At 41.5% G+C, this 17,141-nt stretch overlaps 1 protein-coding gene across 3 annotated transcripts in view; it reads left to right on the top strand.

Moving 5' to 3' along the window:
- Nucleotides 1-17,141, top strand: part of CNBD1 (cyclic nucleotide binding domain containing 1) — a 312,853-nt gene that overhangs the window by 195,225 nt on the left and 100,487 nt on the right. For all 3 annotated transcript variants that reach the window (XM_025179439.2, XM_075919792.1, XM_075919791.1), the window contains 2 exons: nt 12,030-12,164; nt 15,488-15,620. In XM_025179439.2, the coding sequence (XP_025035224.2) occupies nt 12,030-12,164; nt 15,488-15,620 (268 nt within the window). The remainder of the gene's footprint in view (nt 1-12,029; nt 12,165-15,487; nt 15,621-17,141) is intronic.

Genomic DNA, 17,141 nt, shown 5'->3' with positions numbered 1-17,141 from the left:
TATATAGAAATACACTTGAAAGAAGATAACATTTATACATAATACAATTTTTACCTTGTCACATTTACTATTCCTTTGGCTGTTATGTAAGTCAGTCGTGTTTGAATAGGAATTCTTTCCATCCCAGCCTCCTTGTGTCCTGCAGAGAAATGGGAGTTCTATGTCAAAATCTGTTATTGAAAAGTTAACATGAAATCACAAACTTGGCCTTATTATCTCCTTGAAGGTCTCTGACTTGATCCCGTGAGCTGCCAAATGCCTCAGTTCTTATTGATTTTACACATCAAACAGAAGTTATGTTCAAACATTGCTGTTGAGGGCCATGGACAGCTCAGTGGATTGGGCCCTTCAATAGGAGAAGAAGATGATCTAGGCAAAAGGAAGCCCACGTTTCAACAAAAACATCATCAATAATGAAAAAGTGACTACAAAACCACCAAGGAAAAACAACTGAAATGTAAAATAGGTTTATGAAGAATAAATATAATAAATAAGCTATATGGAAGTCACTCTGACTATACAACAGCCTGTGTATTGTAAGCCATAATCACATTCAGTTGCTTTTGTCTCATGAACAGATTTGAACAAGTGCTGTGATTAATAATAGGCCCTATTTGTACAGAAATACCATTCATAAATAAGAAAGCTCCACTTTGTGCTATTTTATCTGCAAAAATGCTGATAATGATATGTTGATTGTTCTCGGGATTGTGTCTATTTAAACCACAGGTTTTTATTATTGCCCATATGGCACAATTTTTAAATAGTGTAAAAAACTCTTCTTCAAATTCAAATGCAACAAGCATCAAAGGATCAGAAATATTTAAATGTGTTTTATCTCTCTGATGCGTTGCATCGGTATATTGGGATAAAAGGATTTAAGCTGCTTAACTATTACTTGGAATTTTTCTGTTTCATACTGACAGTGTTATTGAATTTAATCTCCATTAGTGAATTTTTAAAATCAGGGTACCAGTTTTTATAGCAACAGACTAAATTTCATACTCCTGAAATCACCAGGGGAAGCCAGTTATTGAACAGTTACAATATTACACTCTTAATATTCAACTTTTCTACAGTGCCTAGCAAGGACAGACTTTGGACCTATCCTTTGTTGGAAAATCATGCCCGGAAATGTGGACTTGCATATGTCTATGTTAAAATGAATATATCTTTTAAGATCTTCAGTCTAAGCAGATTGTAAGCTTTGAGAAAAATTATTGAGGAATCCATTATTGAGGAATCCATTAATTTCTTCTTTCTGATATCTGCACACTCAGCAGTAGTAATTCACATCTATATCAGGGATAAATTTGTAATTTCAGCAACATATTATAGGCTTATCAGAAACATGAATAAAATTAAAGTGAATGAGGGGTCATTGAGGACATAATTTTAATACATTAGCCAAGATAAACAATAAATTGAAGCCCCATCTATGTTATGGCATGGGGACAAATGCCATAATAGAATTTTTGCACTTGTTGAGTAACTGGAAAACTGTTCCCATATCATAGGGGGTATATTCAAACATAAGGACATAAAAACATAAGAATGGCCATACTGGGTTAGACCAAAGGTCCATCCAGCCCAGTATCCTGTCTGCCAATGCCAGACGCCCCAGAGGGAGTGAACAGAACAGGTAATCATCAAGTGATCCCTCTCCTGTCATCCATTTCTTGACTCTGACAAACAGAGACTAGACACATAATTCCTACACATCCTGACTAATGATTATTCATTGTAGCTTGAAGGATTCACACAAGACTGCACCATCAAACCTCTCATGGCTCTCTGCATAGATTCCACATGGAGAAGCTATGAATAGATCCCTTTGTATGCTTTGTTCCACATGCTATGGAAAGGCAATTAGTCCCATCCCTCACATGGGTACAATAGATGGATCCATTGGAGGTGAGCCACAGATGAATTCAGTAACTAAAGCACCCAAATAGGTATCTTGAAGGCACTCTGAACAGAGGGTCAGATATTCAGCTCCACAGCCAGCTTCTGGGATGAGCAGATTGGTTTCTGTCCCCCAGAACCATCAAAAGTACCCTTCATAGAGCCTAACTACTCCGTGTTTGTGCAAAAGTGGAGGACACATTTCACCTACAGTGATTTTGAAAGGGGAGTGTATGTACTTCTGTATGCATATACTCTGTGGCTGTGTCTAGACTGGCAAGTTTTTCCGCAAAAGCACTTGCTTTTGCGGAAAAATTTGCCAGCTGTCTACACTGGCCGCTTGAATTTCCGCCAGAACACTGACTTCCTACTGTATGAAATCAGTGCTTCTTGTGGAAATACTATGCTGCTCCCGTTCGGGCAAAAATCCCTTTTGTGCAAAGCTTTTGCACAAAAGGGTCAGTGTAGACAGCTCAGATTTGTTTTGCACAAAAGCGCGTCTAGATTGGCACGGATGCTTTTCGACAAAAAGTGCTTTTGCGGAAAAGCGTCCATGCCAATCTAGACGCTCTTTTCCACAAATGCTTTTAACGGAAAACTTTTCCGTTAAAAGCATTTGCGGAAAATCATGCCAGTCTAGACATAGCCTGTGTGTGCTTGCTTGTATATATAATTTCTCTACATGATGAGCGCATTGCTTCTACGAGTCTGAAGGAAGGATTCCAGTCCTTCTAAGTGTTTGAGAATTCAGGATACAATACCACTTACGTTAAAGAACTCTTCAATTTCTGTTTGTGGTATTTTGTGCTCTATTATGCACATTAATTAAATGATGGACAGACTCTCCAGCTACATGGTGCCTAAATGTGCATGCTATAAGATAAAGCCACATTAGGAAGAAAGGGGAGGAAAATAATTTCCAGGAAGCACTGTAAATCTGTTAGCCACAGGCAATATTGAATACAACAATGAAACCTGACAACAAATCCATTAACTGGAGGAGAGCAAATCTTAGAACATTAAATTATTACATTAAATTATTGAGTGGTTCTGGTTTTGGATATGCTCTGATAATTTTAAAAACTGACAACTTTTTCTGCATTCTAAATGTTTATAAAATATATGAATTTTCTCATGTGTGAATCTTTGTCTTCATTTTCCTTTTAAATTAAGGGTACGTCTATATGTGTAGTGCTGCCGCGGCACAACTGTACCGATATAGCTGTACTAGTGCAGTGCCTGTGGCAAAGATGCTCTATGCTGGTGGAGCTCTCCCTAAAGAAACCTCTCTCTCCAAATGGCATGTGTTATGTTGGCAGGAGAAACTTTTTTAATGATATAGCACTATGTACATGAACTCTTGGATTGGTGTAATTTATGTTGCTCGGGGGGAGATATGTGTGGAATATTCACGTCCCTGAGTGTCATATGTTTTGCTGACATAGGCTATAGTATAGACCAATGTGGTTTTCAAACTACTGGGTCGTGGAGTGTCAGGCACTGGGTCTCATTGCTCCACGGGGATCAGGTGACCAGTGGGGGTGCTAATGCAGACTACCTGCCTGTCCTGGCACCTCAGACTGCGCTGTGCCCCCAGAGTGGCCGGCAGTAGGCCCAGCTATTAGATGAGGATTGGGGACAAGGGGAGGAGGTAAGAGAGCACAAAGGGCTCTGTGCATTGTCCTGGCCCCAAACACTAGCTCTGCACTCCCATTGGCTGGGAAACTGCTGCTGGCTGATCCTGGAGTGTAACATGATCTGCTCTGCTGATTAGGAGTCACTCAAGGTAAGCCCCTCCTCCCCCAGCCCTAATCCTCCTAAATCCAGAGCTCCCTCCTACATCCCAAAGCTCTCATCCTGGGCCCCATCCCGGAACCCACGCTTTAGTCAAATTATTTTGATTCATGAGCATCAACAATTTCCTTCAACTGTTCCATGAGAACAAACATTTGAAAACCACTGGTGTAGACATAGCCTTGGTTTGTTTTTCTGATTCCATCAAATGGGTATAGAAGTGATCAGTTTGCCATTATGCACTTGAGAATAAATTCTGCCCTCTCCCACTACTGTGGAGTGCTGTGTAGATAGTAGAACTGGTGGAATTCTGCATGGTTGGGAGCAGACTTCAGTGAATCCCTACCTTGGGATGAGGGGTGTAGTCCACCATGGCTAGAGCAGGGCTAAGTGGAGGTGGACGAGAGAAAGAATAGGGATGGGGTTGGTGGATCCATAACCATGTGGCTATATCAGCCAAAATAGCAAATCCTTCCAGCAGATGTGAAGTGCAATGACCACAGAGGCAGCTGCATCACTAGGGTTATGGGAATGGATATTGAACAGCACATAGGCAAAGACTATTTCTTCAGGAGCATTCCCTAAGCTCAGTTTATGTACTGGTATTGGGAGACAAAGAGGGGCCTTGGACCCCAGATAAGCAAACATCATGTTAGTTATTGAAGCCTGGTGTAGAGTTTGCTGAAATGTAATCTTAGGACTCCACCTTGAAAATGGAGCATGCATCACCAAGTATCTTGAAAAAGCCTTGCAATTTTTTCCTGTTTACATAGTGAAGCATGCCAGTGGAAATGAATTTGGAAATGAGCCGTTAACAGATGTGCAGATGTTTACAAAATAATTTTTTTTAAATGAATGAAATTGTTACCAGAGTTCCATGATAAAAGTCATAATGAGGAAGAAATGTAATACATTACATCTGTTTACTGATGTTCCTTTAATAAAACTATAGAAACAAAAGGCAAGAATGTCACTGACAAATATTCAATATTTGCACTGATATTTTAGAAAAAGAAGAATCAATACAAGGGTCAAAATTCATGGTCATAGTGCTACATCTGCTTTATTGTATCCCAAATGTGTGTGCCACCCAAAGCATATTAAGGTTTCAGGGGCTCTAGGTCAGAGCAAATGGGGCGGGTATGTCATTTCCCTCCACCCATTCAGCATGTCTGTGGAATACCCCTGCCTCACCCTCCCAGCACTCCAAGGTTATCCCATCAAGCTAAGGATTTTCTCTGGGACCATCGCATTGGCTAGGTCCACTTCCGCCACCTGAAGAAGAAAGCTCTCCTTTTCCTATTATGAAGCAAATTAATGAAAAAAGTAGATGTGTTTTCTATTATACTAGAAGTTTACCAGCTTCTTTGGTTACTTCAGGGTAGGGGGCTGAGGGTTAGGGGCATGCAGGAGGAAGGGTTGGAGGATGAGGAGAGGACTCAGGGAAGATGGTGCAAGAGGAAGGGTTAAGGAGTGAGGAGGAGCTCAGGGCAAGTGGTGGGAGTGCCAGAGTCAGAGCAGGGGTGGAGGGCACAGGCCAGAGGGTAGGGAGTGTAGGAGTCAGGATAGGAGTTGGGAGGTATGTTTGTGGGGGCACTAGGAAGGTGGTGGGAGTGGCCAGTGGCCACCTGGGGCCAGACTGAGGTGGCGGGGCCATGCTGCCCAACCTCCAGATTCTCTCCAGGGTTGGCTTAGAGCAGTGAGAAGCCATATTGCCAGGCCACTGGCTGCTTCTCAGGGCTAACCGAGGGCAGCAGGTGCCACACAGACTTCCTGACAGCTTCTCTTTGGGGCTGCACCGGAGCAACAGAGGCCACTGCTGCCCAGAGCTTGGGCACTTGCTGCCCCACTTTCATTATTCAGGAGTGCAACTGCTATCAAAGCCCTCCCTTTCTATTTGATGAGAAACAATCACATTCCAGGCACATCCCATTGTTCTGGCACAACCAAACCCTGATCTTGATGTAAGTTAAGGTAAGAGAAAGCTTCATAACAAATGTGGTGGTTCTAGGTATTACCATTTAGGAGGAGTTCTTTAACAAATGGTCTCCTAGATGTACAGACACACAAACTCTCTAAGGGTATGTCTACACTACCCTCCTAGTTCGAACTAGGAGGGTAATGTAGGCATACCGCACTTGCAAATGAAGCCCAGGATTTGAATTTCCCGGGATTAATTTGCATAAGCCGGGCGCCGCCATTTTTAAATCCCGGCTTGTTCGAACCCCGTGCCGCGTGTAGCCGCGCGGCAGGGGGTTCGAACGAGCCGGGATTTTAAAATGGCGGTGCCCGGCTTATGCAAATGAAGCCCGGGAAATTCAAATCCCGGGCTTCATTTGCAAGTGCGGTATGCCTACATTACCCTCCTAGTTCGAACTAGGAGGGTAGTGTAGACATACCCTTAGAGAATAGATATGTTTACCCCTATTTTAAAATATAAAAAGCAGAGCATATTTATATAAAAATCATGAGTAGATAAGAAGTATGGCTTTAATATATGCACATATAAAAATAGCAGATGGTGTCTGTTAAAATTTTGTTCTTTAAGTTTTCATTGATAAGTAATGAGTGCATAATTTTCTTCAAACATATTCTGTTAAATCTTTAAGGACTTTGAATCAAGTTCCTTTGCCACAGATGTTAGATTATTTTATTTGAGAATTGTATTTGATTACTGTTTGATGGCATTATTAATAATAAATGGGTGTACTTGATAACAAATATGACAAGTGTTCTCGTCTCATAATTACTACTTGTTAGAATGATAATGCTGTCATGCAGTAATAGGGACCTTCTTTCCTTTAGACTTTTGGGAGGAAAGCACTGTAATTGTTTTTACAGAAATAACTCCAAGAGCAGACAGTTTTAATGTGATTATGCCGAGGAAGAGGAGGCTTCAGAGGAGTTCCAATCAAATCAATTATTATAGTATACTATAACTGCTACCCCTCCCACTGACACCAGTGGAGCTCTACTGTTACCCGAGAAGGGAATAGGATTAGGCACATAGTGTAGTTTGCAAAAATGTTTTGGTTTGTCAGACATTCTACAGCAGTGGCATATGGCTGACCACAGGGTAATACAATGAATTTTGCCTAGGATTCCCTTTGGGAGTTTGTGGGATATGCAAGCTTCTCACAGTAGGAATACAGTAGTACTTCTCAGTAATATTGACTGTAAAGGCATCAACATGCCAGCCAAAAAAGATGTTCCATAGAGTGGCCAAAAATAAAATATATCTACTATATATTTGAGAAAGTTGTCTGTGAGCAAGCGAGTGAGTGGGCAAGTGAATCTGTCTGTCCACTTGTCCATGTGTTTGTTCAAGATCTGCTCCTAAACAGTAAGAGCTAGGACCACCAAATTTGGTATGCAGCTTCCACTTATTACAATTTAAAGCAAGGTGAAGGTTTGGTTGTTTATGTGTGTGTGTGGGGGGGGGAGGGGAGCTGAATCTCCCCCACCTGACTCATACAGGGATACATAAAAAGAACTCCTACACGATAAGAGGTTGGACAACCAAATTTGGTATGCAGCTTCCTCTTATAAATTAAAGGAAGATAAGGGGTTGGTTTTGTGTGTTTGTGAGGAGGCTGAAGTTCCCCCCATGCATACAGGAACACATAAAACCATACCAAAAAGACTGCCTGGGCTCTGAGCCTTCCACACCATGGCACAATTTAGGGATGTTGAGTGGGAGGTGCAGCTCTCTCCTATCCAACAGTAATGTTCCTGGCTGTTCCCCTTCATCAGGGAGGGAGGGGAAAGTGCACAGTTTACTCTATTCCTCAGTCTGGCTGGGACATGCACCCCTCCCACACCTGTGCATCTGGAGCTGTAGCAGCCATAGAGAGGCAATTCTCACCTGGCCCAAGCTGCTGTGCCAAAAGAGGACTGGGATAAGTCCTCTGTCCCTGGAGAAGCCTATATATAGGTTGTGCGTGATGAGGTTTTCCTTCTTTAGTCAGAGACATGAGGCGTTGCTCACATTTAAAATGTCTCTGAATCTTCAAGATCTCTGAATTGTAACAAAACATCAAGGAAAATTAGATTTTTTTTATGGATAATGTTAACATTGTCAGGAGATTCCAGAACCTTCCTTGTTGATGTGCTGAAGTGGAAAAAAGTTGGATATACAGTTCTCTACTTTGAAGTGTTGACTTTTGGAAGTCAGGCAAAAGTTGCAAAGTACAGTGTAGTTTGCCATAAGTAAAATAGTTAAGCAGTGGTACAGGAAAATATCTGCTACCCGTATACCCATGATTACAATAATCCATTGTGCTTTTGTTTCATTTTTTTGATAGGCTACTTAGCGTATTAAGTCTGCATTTTCTTGATAGTGCCAGAATTTGAGTGCTTTTATTACTGAAACATAATTCTAACAGTAGGAAGAGATTTTATGAATGATATGAAAGATGTTTGGTAGAAAGAAGGGCAGATGCAAAAATACTGCATCTGCACCACTGAGAGAGGAGTAGAATTGAGAAAATAAGAATTCACTCCATTTATTTTTCTTCTTTGCTCATTAGCAGACTATGATTCACAGCTTTTTGATTATTTTGGAGAGTATTTTAGATTTGGTATTGTTTATGTAACCCCTCCTGTTGGCTAGCCCAGTGTGAGGTTATTCAGCATAGGGGAAGCTTGTGACTTCTTACACCACTGTGGGGGGAGGGCTAAGCCTCAGGCTGCTTGGTGTGCTCTGCGTTGTGTATGTGTGAGTGCACCTCAGACCAGACCCACTCCGACAAATCACCAGGAACAGGCCTTATTCTGTAAAAAACATAGAAGAGGAAAACAGTTCATCAGCCCCTTCTCTCAGCATACAGCCTGTGTGCTGCTTCTAGCACAGTCCTTGCTGAGACCCTGCTGGTGGCAGAGGGCACATCCTGGCAGGAACCAGGAATTTCTCCCAACATGCTGCAGTTTGTAGTCCACAGCTTGTAGTTCCCAGGGCTGCTGCTGAAACACACTGGACCTTGGGCTATATTTACATAACATTTCTTATAAGCATTTGATAGTCAGTGTGACGGACCCACGAGGGTTCGCACTCCCGAAGGGGGAGGATCACCTCCCCCTGAGGTGGAAAAGGCAGGCCAGTGCCGCGTCCGGCTGCGGCAGCCCCACTTTCCGGCTCAGTAGGGTCGGGATGGAGCGGGAGGCTGACTCAGCCCGGCCGCATAGGAGGCAGGGCCACATTATGCCAACGCTCCACGGCGTGAGGCTGGGGGAGCAGCGGAGCCAGCAAATGCCAGACCACCCGGGGCGTCTGCCCCCGGGCCGCTTGAAAAGCGGCCAGGCGAGCAGACTGGGGGGGGCTGAAGAAGGAGCCCCCGACTCCCACTCAGGAGGAAGGACACCCCACCCCGCTGGATGGATGGAGGAGCAGCGCGGGGGCCCTTAGGACACCAGCAGGACAGGGCCGAGGAGCCAGACTTGGTGAGTGCCCCGGTCGGGTCCACAGGGGGGCCAGCGCTGGATGGGGAGTGGAAGGAGCCCGGGGTAGTCTGCCTCTGGTGGCCATGGACAGGCGAGTTTTGGGGATCAACCCCACCTGTCGTGGAGGGAATGCACTAATCCCTCCACTTAGCGCCCCGGGCTGGGACCCGGAGGAGAGGGAGGGACCAGGTCCCCCACTCCCTTTCCCCCTAATTGCAACCGAGCCGACTCGCCGCGCCCTCCGGGGTTCCTGGACGTGAGCGGCTTCCAAAAGGGCTAGTGGCTGTTGCCCCTACAGGATGGGCATCCGGGGATAGGACCCCAAGACCTGTGGTGGGGTGGAACCCCAAACCCTTACCAGGGACGTAAAGGTGGATTTGCTGATCCCTGTTGCCGGGCCGGCGACGGGTGATTGCACCCACCCACCCCATCGGGGAGGTCAGACATCGGGACCCAAAACTCAGGATCTAGATGGTGGGTCCGCTGAACCCCCCCTACTCACCTGAGAGGGGGTGCTCGCACCCAATAAACCCATCACAGTCAATATTTAAACTTATATAATATAGGATAGTTTTTATTGGTCAGATAAGTCACATAGTATCGTTCTTTTTTACTTGATAAGCTGTAATTGAAAAGGGAGGTTGACGAAACCACTGGGGATTTGAATCTCTTCGGCTATGGCTTCATGTGCAAGAACATCTTGTGCAAGCGTTCTTGTGAAAGAAGTCTTGCTCAAGAAAACATCCACACTGCTATGTGCGAGCTGTGCTTTTGCGCAAGAGTATCCATGGCAGTGTGGACGCTCTCTTGCGCAAGAAAGCTCTGATGGCCATTTGAGCCATAGGGGTTTCTTGTGCAAGAAAGCCCTGCCGAGCTGCCACACTGCCCTCTTGTGCAAGAGCTTCTGTGCAAGAGGGCTTACACCTGTTAAAAAAAGAGCATAGCGCTTGTGTAAAAAGCCCTCTCTTACCACGCCATGCTGTAAATTTCCTTGCGCAAGAGAGGGCTGGCAGTGTGGACGCTCTGTGGATTCTTGCACAAGAAAGGCAGTACTTGCACAAGAAGCCACAAGTGTAGATATAGCCTTCAAGTAGAAATTTAAAAGTGAGTGGTTCTTTAGAGACTAACAAAAATATATAGTTTCATAAGCTTTCAGGGGTAAAACCCACTTCATCCCTTGATGAGCTGGAGTGCAAATAACAGAAAGCAAGTTATTTGTAACAGGGGAAAAAAGGTACCTGTCAATTGTAGTAAGAGTTGTAGAAATTTAGAAATTTAGGGAGAAGTAAACAGAAACAGAATTTTTAAAATTATTGAAACCTTTTCCTTTTTGGTTCACTAATTCATGAGTCTTAGAATAAAAATCCTGATTTTTCAGTTAACATTTATTGAATAAAAGTAGAATTCAAATTCAGTTTTCTTTCATAGCACCTGTACAAAGATAGTATGTATGCATTCACAGTCCTGGCTAAAAGCAGACCAATCACATTATTGTCTAGTTAATTTACAGCCTGATTCTGAATCATTTAGGTCAATGAAAGTTTTGCTATTGACTTGAATTAGGAGCAAGTTTGACTTGAATATGAGCCTTTATTTCTTTATGCCTAGGGTTCTGAAGAGGAATTTGTTAATCATGGCCCTCCACTACCTGAACAAGCAACAGCTCATTCCATATAAAATGTACCTGTTCTGGGTATTGAGACATGCCAGTTTGAACTGTGCTTTTCACTCACTGAAAGCTGTGACATTTGTGGGAATCAAAAACAAAAGGAATGCAAGTTTGTCAAAGTGGGCTAATATTTACATTCAAGTGAATGCTCTGTGGAATTTGCTTTTCTGTGTTCTCCCAGCTCTGGTGGACATGGACCCTAATGTTTATAAGCTTCTGAGTCTGCAGGTCTCAACATATTTATGATTAAAAGACTTTTAAGGTGTCTCAGGTTAGTATGAACATAGCACTGAAAGTGGAGGCCTGGTGAGGAGGATGTTGCATATCAAAACCATTTGTTACTGAAGCATTATTGTTTGAATGTGAAGACAGCAAATACAATAGAAGTTATGGATAATATTAATCTATATTTCTAAGATCATTTCATCTGTTTCAGAGCATTGCAGTAACACACTACTTATATTTTCAGTTTGCTATAATTATGGGCGTTTGATGACCCAGTTCCCCATTTAATTAAAAGTTCAAAGCACGTCACTTTTAAGATTATTGTACAAACATGTAAAGAAAAGTTATCTTTGCTATATTATATTGTTTGCAAAAGTGAAGCTTAGTAGGATTTAAAAGGGATTACCTGTATCTATGACAGACTGTCCTGACAGGGAAAATACATTATCAGTCCTATCTATAAAAATAGATGAAGGCTCTTCTACCTATTGATGCTGATCTTCTACAAGGTTCTAAGCAAAACATAGTTATGCCGATTTACATCAACTGCAGATCTGACCCATTAACTGTAGTCCAACTTGCACGAGCAGGCTCCCACATTCTTCCCTGTGCTGCCTTCTTTGACTACAAGACATATTCATAAGGAAGGAGAGATGATCCTTAGGAATAATTATTCTTTTTCACAACGGGTGTTTATAAAAAATACTGAATCAAATTGAACTTCATTACCATACTATTCTGCTGTATTATTGCCTTCATTAACTGCAACATGATTGCATGTTTAATGCATCATGTATAAGTTGATGCCAATGACTATATCTTGGCTCTGCTCTCAGAAAATAATATAAAACAAGACTCAGACACATCAAAAACAGAGGTATGAAAAGTATTCAAAATTAAGTGGTTGCATATGAATTAACCTTTAAACTTCATTATTAACCCCATTTTACTGATACAGAGAGAAAATTAATCTGATGCTTTTGCCCTTTTTTTAAAGCTCATCAGAGGAAGTTGTTTTGGGACTCTGGAAAAAGCCCCACTGAAACTCTCACACCTCCTGTTATCTATCGTTGCAGAAGAAAACTGTGAAATTCTTAAAATTTCTTCCACAGATTATTTGAGAATAAAAAAGGTAAAACTGTGATACTATTAGAGTCTTAGAAACCTTCTAAGGCAATTGATTTAATCTTTTGTCTACAGTGTTGTATGATTAAATTAGATCTATTTAATTTATCCATTTGGTTAACTTGGAAATGCTCTTCTAACATAAATATATTTTCAGGTTTTTGAGTATTTGCACAGAGAGGGTTCAGTTATGCACCTTAAAGATTGAGGGTGCAGCTGTATTATCTCATATGGCATGTCATGAGGCTTCTACTTATAATACTTGTCTTCAGCAATGAGGGTTTTTTCCTCTGCTCAGCATCCCCAGATGGAAAGACCAGATCTGTCAGTCTCAGGGAGGAAGCATGGCTAGCGCTTCTGTAAAGAAACTAAAGATCATTCATTTTCCTGGAAATGTCAACAAGGGCCTCCAACACAAGAAAAAGGCTTGCAACAGATAATAACTTAATAGGAGCCACATAGATAAAAAATTGTAAGCATAATTCATTGTGCTCATCTGAGAAGCCTCACGTTCTGGCCAAGCATGAGCAATATAATTGAAAATGAAGTATCTACTTGTCAAATCTGCTATAAAAATCTGCTAAAAAATATGGGAAAGAGGATACAAAATAATGGCTAAAGCCACTAGTGACAGACTTTGACCAGGAAGAATTACCTCTTATTAGCAGGATACTGTTTGCTTGTTTATGAAAACTGAGCTGTTCTACAACACATCAAGTAATAATCCAAATGCATATTGAAAATCAAGTTTGCTTGCCGTGGATTCCAGATGAGATAAGAGCCAGCAATTATTACAGTTCATGTGTAGTTCATTTGGAAAATTCTCTTTTATAACTGTTCAGAGTTTACCACATACATCCACATACATCAAATAGGTTAATGGAAAAGTCTTCACAAAAAGCTCCTTATAGTCCCTCCCAGGTTTATCCACAACTAGGGTGTGCAGCAAGAACTGTTCAAGTGATAAGCACAGAGACGAGGCAGAAAATCCAGAACCAACTTCTCCAAGTAGTGTCTCACTACCATTTCCATAGGAACAATACCTGATCTCTCCTCTATTTCTTTCTCCCAGATGAAGGAGCTAGGATCCTCACCTCCCCCATTAACTTTCAACCTGATGGGTTGCTAACTATTGGACTGATTGACTGTTGGCATGGTACTATGGCTCATCATCAAAATGCTTCCGCAAATATATACTTTGAGTCATCTACTCCTTTGATCATTACTCCTTACAGTTTAATGTGATGGGTCAGTTTTTCCAACAAATAAGTTAGCATCTGTGGTTTTTGTCTTTTGCTCTAATCAGAAGACCTCTTTTGAAATGGTCATTGGCTTGCCTTGACGATGGAGACTCATTGACATTTTAAAAGACTATAGTTGAGTAGGTCAGAAATGCTGTACATCTGTGTACATGTATCTATATTTGTATATATGCTTGAAAGCAGGATCCTTATAAACTGTTGGAGGAGCTGCATTTCAAGTCTAGCTCAGGATAGTAGATCCATGCATGATACCAGCAATGCCAGAACTTTTGAAAGCACTTTCACTGATGAGAGGCATTGGATGTAAATCTGCTTGATTAGTTCCATGAGTCTCATCTGAGATAAAAGTTGTGTGTATTGACCAGGGGAGGGAAGAAAGATGGGACAATTGTACCTGGCTCCGGAGCTCATATGGGCCTCCAAAACATCTCTAATGTATTTGTAAATAAAATGAAATGCTAGGGGTGAGGCCCCAGCAGACATAATGGGGCGGGGCTCCAGCAAACACAAATTGGGGCCCAAATTTCCCTCAATGGGCCTATGCATTTTGGTGTCTACTATGACTTCCCCATTCCTGCTGGATGGTCTGAACTGAAATAAAATGGTTTTTCTTGTAGTTTACAAAAAAGTTGTAGGAATAAAAACATTAAATTGCAAATGTATTGGCCCTAATACTCAAGTCCCTATAAGTCATGCTTAGTGAATAAGATAAGGGTGGAGACAAATGCAACTTTATGCCACTCTTACACTCCCACTTCTTTCTGTTCTCTTACTGATGCTGTCAGATTCTGGAGCCAGCTGGGGTATGTCTGCACTACAAAAAAGATAAAAGCTGCTGCTGTTGATTTTCTAGGGTTTGAATTAGCGGGTCTAGTTAAGACATGCTAATTCGAACTGAGAGGGGCACTCCAGCAGATGCCAGCAGTCCTACTTCCATGAAGAATAAGGAACGTCAAAGGGAGAGTGTTCTCCCTTCAACTTCCTGCCACGTGGACAATTAATGTAGCTAAAATGTTGTATCTTAATTTGACCTTATCCCATAGTGTGGACATATCCCTGGTGATTAGTCTGGCCAAGGGCATAAGTTAGAGCAGTCATAGGAATGTGGTAAATTGTGACTGGCTGCAATGACATCATAAGGCCATAGTGGTAGCCAGGGATCACTGAAACACAGCATCACTATAGCCATGTCCTTCCTACCTGGCATTGTCCACTGTTGGAAAATGAGATACTGGGCTAGATGGATCTTTGGTCTGACCCACTATGTTCCCCAGGACATGTCCCAACATATCACCTGTATCAGGGGCTCTGATTGGCATGGTCTCATCATAGCCAAACAAATTATACACCACTGAAGCATTCTTCCAAGCTGATGAAATTTTCATATGACTATTTAAGCCAGTATTATCTATGTTCTGTGCTTTGGCTGACCCTTCCTTTTGTTTGTATAACCTTTGGAATGCTAGATGAAGCCTGGTACATGATGGGTGTGACTGTAGAGTGTTGTAAATAACAAAAAGTCATGCTTACAAGATCTGGGTATTAAGCCATAATAATGAAGTGTAGCTTAATATTGTATAACGAGTACATGAGCATATTGTGAATGGGGACAGTCTAGTGAAACTCAAAGTGGAAACACGTTTGTAAGGCACTGTTTTGTTGCTTCTCAAGTCAGCTGTTTTTGATTTGCTACGCAGCAACTTTATACTTCAAAGAATCAGTGCCTCTGTGTTAAGACTGACAAGATTAATTCTGAGTTTGATTTATGCAATAGAGATAGGATTTTAAAATAAGGTTTCCATCCCCAAATATAAAAAATCACAAGTATGTTCCATCATTTTCTAAAGTTCATAATTAGGAAAAAGAAAATCTAATCACTTTTTCTCAAATTATAATGACTAAATATTAGTATTTTGGCTCTAATATCACAAAACCTACCTATGGATAAATTTTTTGCTTCTCAAAAATTTTAATATGCAAATGATTGTTTTTCTTAGACTTTGTCATTTAAGATTTTTTTTCTTTTCACATATTTTTCATTGCTGTTGAACATATATCTGTCTTTTAGGAAATAGCTAAGCGTGAACACGTTGCCAAGGAAGAATTAATTCATGGCTGTCCATACTATCGTGCCTGGCCTATGCTATATGTATTTCAGTTAATGTCTTATTTGAAATGGAGGCAATTTCCTGCAGGCTATGGTTAGTTTCAGTTTATTTTTATTCATTAGTAAATTCACAACACAATAGAGAGGGTTTTTTGGGCGGGAGGGGGGCAAATACAGCAAAGTAATAAATTACCCATAATTAAGGAAGATTCCTATAAGTGTTTGTTGCCTTAAATTATGTTGCAGTCATTTCTTAAATGGAAGCTATTTAAAGCTTCATATAGACATAATTTACGATCATCATTTATTCATATTAAAACTGAATGATAAAGTCTTTTAACCAGCCAGTTAATATTGGAGTGAATTATATCTATAATCTGTATTAAGATAAAAATTAATGACTATTGGAAGCTATTAATTAATTGATTAAAAGTTACTTATTATCCCACTCATTGCATTGAGTGGTGCCCACTATGATGGATCAGAATCTATTGCTTTCAGACTCAGCTATATTAGCTGCGTTTGGATAATTATAAAACGGAATAAAATCCAAATACATTTGAATCTATTGATCCAGCAAATTTGGAAAACAGACTATGACAGATTATGGAACTTTCCAGACCATGGGTGTTCATGTATACTTTTTGTTTTGAAGGTACAAATAAAAGCAGTTTGCAAAGCACTGAGTTTTTATTTTATACATAATACAGAGAGCAATACATACGTCTACGTCTACACTGGCATGATTTTCCGAAAATGCTTTTAACAGAAAAGTTTTCCGTTAAAAGCATTTTTGGAAAAGCACGTCTAGATTGGCAGGATGCTTTTCCGCAAAAGCACTTTTTGCGGAAAAGCGTCCGTGGCCAATCTAGACGCGGTTTTCCGCAAAAAAGCCCCGATCGCCATTTTCGCGATCGGGGCTATTTTGTGGAAAACACTACTGTGCTGTTTACACTGGCCCTTTTGCGCAAAAGTCTTTCGGAAAAAGACTTTTGCCCAAACGGGAGCAGCATAATCACTGACGATCTTACATGAGATCGTCAGTGCTTTTGCGGAAATTCAAGCGGCTAGTGTAGACAGCTGGCAAGCTTTTCCGCAAAATCAAATGATTTTGTGGAAAAACTTGCCAGTCTAGACACACCCACAGAGTCTGAAAGGGAGGTAGGCTGCAGGAGTATGCTGGGGGTGAGGTGTGGATTCTGGAAAAAAGGAAGGCTGCATGAGGGGGATAGGTATGTGAGAGCTGGGCATGAGGAGGATGCAGGTGGGGAGTTTACTTAGTGCCTCACTTCCAGAGGCACATGTGGCTCCATGCACCCTGCCACTCCCAGTCACTGCCCACCCGCTGCTATGGGAGCAGTGTGGGTAAAGCCTCCGGAGAAGCACTTTGCTGTATGGACAGGCTCCCAGCTGCGTGGGAGGGAAGCTGCACAGCACAGAGCCGCTTTCTCCTCCCCCTGCCAGGGTCCTCCTAAATTCCTGGATTATGGACACCAGTGTATGGAGGTACAAGTGTATTATATGCAATATAATCACATTATAAATCTTTCTGGTTTTCCATGTGGTTTATATACTTACATTTTTGGCTGATCTTATGGCAAAAATGTTTTTGGAA

The sequence above is a fragment of the Pelodiscus sinensis genome, chromosome 2 (genome assembly GCF_049634645.1).
Source record: "Pelodiscus sinensis isolate JC-2024 chromosome 2, ASM4963464v1, whole genome shotgun sequence".
Classification (NCBI taxonomy): Eukaryota; Metazoa; Chordata; order Testudines; family Trionychidae; genus Pelodiscus; species Pelodiscus sinensis.
This window is presented reverse-complemented; position numbering and strand designations above follow the sequence as displayed.